This window comes from Labeo rohita, chromosome 14 (genome assembly GCF_022985175.1).
Source record: "Labeo rohita strain BAU-BD-2019 chromosome 14, IGBB_LRoh.1.0, whole genome shotgun sequence".
NCBI classification, from domain to species: domain Eukaryota; kingdom Metazoa; phylum Chordata; class Actinopteri; order Cypriniformes; family Cyprinidae; genus Labeo; species Labeo rohita.
In genome coordinates this window covers 10900626-10907160 of record NC_066882.1, presented here as the reverse complement: position 1 = coordinate 10907160, position 6535 = coordinate 10900626, and the positions used below count along the sequence as shown (strand labels likewise).

Genomic DNA, 6535 nt, shown 5'->3' with positions numbered 1-6535 from the left:
AAGCTAAAATTGCTTTTTACTTCAAAAAGATCCAAATGATTAGCACACATTTCTCAAACGGCTTGAAATGTTCTGTAAAATGGCGTTTAGATGAAGCTCTGCAACCTTAAACTCTTGCAGAGACTATTTCGTTGCTTCCAGCTCAGATATATTTTCAGAACTGTGAATTTGTCTGTCATATGAAAGTGTGGTATGCTATAACCATATTGGTCATTGAAAACTGCAATCAAAACATGAGACTATTAGTCAGCTTTTATTTAGAAAGGATCCCAAAAAATAAACAAGTTGGCACACATTCATTTACAAAATGGTAGAGAGCGGTCCTTAAAATTACATGGCCTCGTTCAACTAATATTAAGTATATAATGACAAAACCAAAAGTCTTAACCAGTCTCCCAGTCTAGTATGAAAGGCTGAGGAGAGAAAAAACAAATCATACAAAAATGTACATAATTGTGATCATATTGTGAGTTTACAAATGTACTCTTACTTTTAGGGACATCTTTGTTTTTTAATCACGGCTTATTGCAATATAAGTGTTAACCGTTACAGTTGCAATTGCTTTTATAGGAAATAGTCATAGTACCTGCGATACAATAAACTGTGAACTATTATCATTATCAAAGAAACTGTTTTCTCAGGTTTCTTAAGAATAAGCATAGCTGTTTTGGCCTGTAATATGGCATTTTTAGCCTTTTATGAAAAAAAGCATGTTATCTGGATGCTTGGAAATCAAATTCAAGATGCAGAGTAAAAATTAAAAAAGCCATATTGTGGTCTGAATGCTAAAACTGCTATAAAATAAAAACAAACGAACGAAAAATGAAATAAAATCCTTGATAAATCACTGTGTATACCATCCAACTGTACATTTAGTAACAAAACTTACAGAATGTATTGACTACATTCACATTGATGACAGATTAATATATGACTATATTTATCAATAATTTTGGCACACTTAATTATTTGGCATTTTTAACAGAGCATTTTGTTGACGTGTATGCTTCTATTCATTTCACAGCAAAACATATGCAATAATACAATAGGTACTTTTTTTAAACATTTTCCTTTTTTCTTATGTTCATATTGTAAACACTTTTCTTTTTTTTAATATTATAACCGCTACCCTGATTTTCTTGATAAACAAAAAATACAAACAGATTTCTCAAAACCAAACAAGTTGATGAAAGTAAGAGAACGTAACTGCGGCACCCACTTTTCAAACAGATTTCAAATGTCAAGCATTGCTAGATATTTCATATTAACACCAAAATGTTAATGAATATATCAGAAGAGGACTAATAAATTACAAGATAAGCAACATATTTGGCATTAAAATGTGAAACTAGTAGCTAAGCTCTTAAAAGTATGTCGAGATTATGATTTACAGCTTTAATTAACTGGTATGTATAAGCAGGTTTATTTAAAAGCCATTTCTGTGAAAATACATAAAAATACTTTTTCATAGAGATTTTTTTGTTGGTTTTATTAATAAAAAGACATTTCACATCCTGAAGCAGACAATGGTAAAGTGTGCTTGAGCCGAAATAGACATCAGAACGGCGTCGGCTACGAAAACAGACAGACTTCATTAACTTCTCTCTTTCCCGCGAAGAGCTTCAGTGAGTTTCAAGTTTGTCGTCCAAAATATCCGTTACGGGGGGTAGATGTCATCGGCTCGCTAAGCGAGCGTCTTTGTGTCGGTCGGCGTATTTCCAATAGAAGAGTGCATCTTTTGTTATAAAGGGCCAAGGAAGGATTCTGTCTCTATGACATCAAATGAGGCCTCCGTCCTCCATTCAGGCGAGAGATAGGGGAGAGAGCGACAGGAAAGAGAATAGAACGCGCTCTATTGAAAACCATTGTGTAAGGCACTCGGCAGGTTCTTATCCATCAGGAGAGATCAGTCAGACTGACGTTCATTCCCACACCAGGTCTAACAAAGGGCACCGCATGTACTGCTTTGGGGAACTCAGGACTCATCACACGTCCATTCTCGCCAGTACTCCCAGTAATAGACAGTCTCGCTTTGCTCCTCATGGCGTCCGAAAAGGTCACCTGGAACACACGTGCACAAACGCAAACGAACAAACAAACATTCGTGCGCACACACACACCAAACAGAGAGAGACGACGGAACGTTAGAGCGTATTCCGCTAATGGGCTTCAAGCTTATTTTTAAAATGTTTAGTTGAAAATGCAGACGTGAATTCGATGTGGTGGAAAAACATTAATAATGAGGAGCAAAGTCACAGGCACACACCATTTAGAAAATCATATCGCAAGCAGGGAATGAGGGAGATGGGTTTGGAAGCTTGTTCCGGTCATATAAAATAAAAAGGTAATTGCGACTTTTTATCTCACAATTCTGACTTTTTTTTAGTTTCTGAGTTTATATCTGAAATTTGCAAACTTGTAATTCTGAGTATACATCTCGCAACTATTTTTTTTCTAGTAATATCACATTGATATTTTTAAATTGTGTACTTTTCTTTAATCAGGTCTCAACATCGTGCTATTTAGACTGTTTAATTGAAATTTTATTGAGATTATATTTCAAATTTGTTATTTGTTATCTCGCAGTTCTTTTTTATTTTTAACTGCAAGTTTATATTCTCAGTGTTTGAACTTTTTTTCCACTAGGTCTTTATATCTCATAATTCTAACTTTTGTCCCACAATTGTAAGCTTTCAATTCTGAGTTTACATCTCACAATTCAGTTTTTTTTCTTTGTAATAGACTGTAATGTATTCAGTTCAGACTTTTCTTTCGCTAAGTCTTAACATCTTGCGATTCTGACTTTCAATTCTGAGTTTATATCATCTCAAATTTGCAAGTTATAAACTTGTAATTCTGAGTTTGTGTCTTGCAACTTTTTTCTTGTAATTGCAAATTTATATTCTCACAGTTTGGATTTTTCTTTCGCTAAGTCTTAACATCTTACAATAATTTCATTTTTCTTGCAATTCTGAGTTTATTTCTTGTACTTCTGAGTCATAATTCTAACCTTTTTTTCGTCACAGTTGTCTCAAATGTGCAAGTTATAAACTTGTAGTTCACAGTTTCTTACAGTGGACTTTTCTTCCACTAGGTCTTAACATCTCATAATTCTGACTGTTTGTATCTAGTGCTTCTGAGTTTTTATCTCATAATTCTGACCTTTTTATCACAATTGTAAGCTTATATACTATATACTTGTAGTTCGCAATTTTTTTTTTGTTTGTTTGTTTTGTAATTTAAGTTTATATTCTCATAGTTTGGACTTTTCTTCCACTAGGTCTTAATCTCACAGTTCTGACTTTTTCGTGTAATTCTGTGTTTCTATCATTTCACATTTGCAGAACTTGTAGTTCTGAGTTTTTTTTCTTGTAATTGTATGTTTATATTCTCACAATTTGGTCTTCTTCCACTAGGTTTTAACATTTCACAATTCTTACTTTCTTCTTGCAGTTCTAAATTTATATAATCTCAAATTTGCAAGTTATAAATTTGTAATTCTTAGTTTCTATCTCGCAGTTCTTTTTTTTTTTTCTTGTAATTACATGTTTATATTCTCACAGTTTGGACGTCTTCCACTAGGTCTTAACATCTTGCAATTATGACATTTTTCTTGTAATTCTGAGTTTTTATCTCGTAATTCTGACCTTTTTCTCACAATTGTAAGCTTGTATATCAAATGTGCAAGGTATGTACTTGTAGTTTGCTTTTTTTTTTTTTTTTTTACGTTTATATTCTCACAGTTTGGACTTTTCTAAACATCTCACAATTCTGACTATTTTTGTGTAATTCTGAGTTTCTGTCATCTCAAATTTGCATGTTATAAACTCAGTAATTCTGAGTTTGTATCTTGCAATTCTTTTTTTTTTTTCTTGTAACTTCATTGTTCATATTCTCACAGTTTCTTCCAGACTTCTTCCACTAAGTCTTAACACCTTTTTTTTTCTTTTTTTTGAGTTTATATCGAGTTTTTATCTCATAATTCTGACCTTTTTTCCCCCACAGTTGTGAGTTTATAATTCACTTTTTTTCTTGTAATTTCAAGTGTGTATTTTCACAGTTTGGACTTTTCTTTTGCTAGGTCTTAACATCTTGCAATCTTTTTCTTGTACTTCTGAGTTTATATCTCACAATTCCTTGTTTTTATCGCATAATTCTGACTTTTTCTTCTCACAATTGTAAATTTTCTCACAATTCTGTTTTTTCCCCCTGGTAATAGATTGTAATTTATTCTCACAGTTCAGGCTTTTTTCAGATAGGTCAATTCTGTCTTTTTTCTTGCAATTCTGAGCTTAAAAAGTCAGAATTGTGAGACAAATAGTCACAATTCCTTTTTTTTTTTTTTTTTTTTTAATTCTGTGGTGCAAATAAGCTTCCATGGGGATGGGTGATTTAACAACAGTCATACATGACAATGAAGTTGACGAGATGTACAAAAAACTTTTCTCTCCAATATATGTGCAGTGGACTGAGAGAAAGGAAGTTTTTTTTTCCACTAGGAACACCAGTACATACGATCCAGTTTACGGTCCAAACCTCCTCATTCAATAGAACATTCAGGGAATGGAACAGATGAAAGCCAAAAGAAGCGTGCACGGGGACAGACTGGAATGACGGCCGCGTATCCTACCCCCTTAAATTTTTACACTTTCGATCCCATATACGTTGTACCCTTCCTTATAAGTGGCAAAATTCTGTGAATTCTGCGAGGAAGTGGGATTAATATTCTGTGCATTCTTTGCCACCTTCATGCGCTTGGCCTCGGCTCGGGACTTGTAACAGAACTCGACCAGGGCCACCAGCATGGCCAAGCCCAAGCCGCCCACTAGGATGTAGAAGACCCCAGCCACATTGCTCAGGCTGAGAGCGCTGGTCTTCTCCTGTAAATGCATACGAGACACGGGTCAGCGGGCAGTGAAAAGTACAGGATCTCAATAATAAGCATTCACACTGCATAAATAACAGTATATTTAAGTGGCAGTTTTACGTCTATGTGGATACAAATGCACAGGACAGTAATGCTAAAACAATAATTGTACTAAGTAGTATGCGCTGCTGGTTAATGTGCCCTTGAAGCGATGCAATGGGGGCATTCAACAATTCTGCTTGAATGGGATGGATTTACTAAAGCCTTTAACATTCGCTTGAAAATTATATATGAAAACCAGCATTGTGGTTTAAAATCAAAGCTCTTATATTCCCACATGCTAATGGCTGTAGTAAATATTATTTCTTTGTTGAATTCACAGTTATAGCAGGGGTTAATGTGCTATGCTTAGCTGTGATATGAATTACGCTCGTGTAAGAAAGCCTACAGGACCATTTAAAGGGATGCTCAAGAGAGGCATCTGGATGGAAGGCATAGCATTAGACACAGGGAAGCAGATGACAGGCATTGTGGGTAAAAGGCAGGAGTTTAACACACAAATACACATCTACAAAAAGGCCTTTGGGGGACAGGGGCTGTCATTTAGATATTCTTTTCGATATATTAGTGTACTGTACTGTGCACAAAATGACCACACATAAAACACACAACACATAGACAGATATAGAGCTTACTTTGTGAAAATGTGAACTTTTTTTTGTACTATAAAATACCTTAAGGATCTATAGACCTGTTTTAACCTTGTTATTGTTATTAAAAATGTATAAAATTATCATTTTATTGTATAATTACCAATTTAACCACCTTTAAAAATGTTTTATAATTTTAAGAAAATTGTATTGTAAAATCCTATGAAAGCCCATTTCTGCCAATGAATTTTTTTTAAAAAAGGTAATTGTGACTTTCTCACAATTCTGAATTGTTCATTCATTCATTCATTCATTCACTGAATTGCATGATATAAACTTGCAATTGCAAGTCATAAAATCAGAATTGCGTGATATATTTGCGATTCTGACTTATATTTTTTCTCACAATTGTGAGTTCATATCTTGCAAATCTGACTTTTTTTCTTAGAACTCTGAGATATAAACTCACAGTTGCGAGTTATAAAATCAGAATTGCGATATAAACTTTATATAAACAATTCTTTTTTTCACAGAATTGTAAAAAATCGCAATTGCAAGTTATAAAGTCCAATTCTGAGGGGGAAAAAGACTGATACGTTCTGATAATTGTGAGTTTATATCTCACAATTCTGACTTAATAACTCACTATTGAGTGCTAGATATAAAATCGGACTTCTGAGAAAAAAAGTCACAATTGCTAGATATTTTCACAAATTCAAGAAAAAAAGCCAGTATTGTGAGTTTATATTGTGCAATTCTGACTTTATTTCTCAGAATTGCTCATTTAAATCTTGCAATTCAGCTTTTTCTTGCAATTGCAAGTTTATATCAGTCAATACTGACTTTATAAATCGCAACTGTGAGTTTACCTCTCGTAATTTTGACTTTTTAACTCGCGTTTGCAAGTTTGTATCTCACAATTGTGAGAAAAAAAGTCAGAATTGTGAGATAAGTCGCAATTACTTTTTTTTTTTTTTTTTTAAATTCAATGGAGAAAACGGACTTCCATAAAATACAC

At 33.6% G+C, this 6535-nt stretch overlaps 1 protein-coding gene across 5 annotated transcripts in view; it reads right to left on the bottom strand.

Moving 5' to 3' along the window:
- Positions 1-237: 237 nt before the first annotated feature.
- The window catches only part of gria2b (glutamate receptor, ionotropic, AMPA 2b), a 38938-nt gene continuing 32640 nt past the window's right edge, over positions 238-6535 (bottom strand). For 2 of the 5 annotated variants that reach the window (XM_051127373.1, XM_051127374.1), the window contains exons 15-16: positions 4746-4880; positions 238-2061 (exon numbers count right to left, since the gene is read on the bottom strand). In XM_051127373.1, the coding sequence (XP_050983330.1) occupies positions 1897-2061; positions 4746-4880 (300 nt within the window). In that variant the 3' untranslated portion in view covers positions 238-1896. Of the gene's footprint in view, positions 2062-4630; positions 4881-6535 lie in introns of those variants that run through there. The other 3 variants (XM_051127376.1, XM_051127375.1, XR_007829052.1) reach the window with 3 other exon arrangements.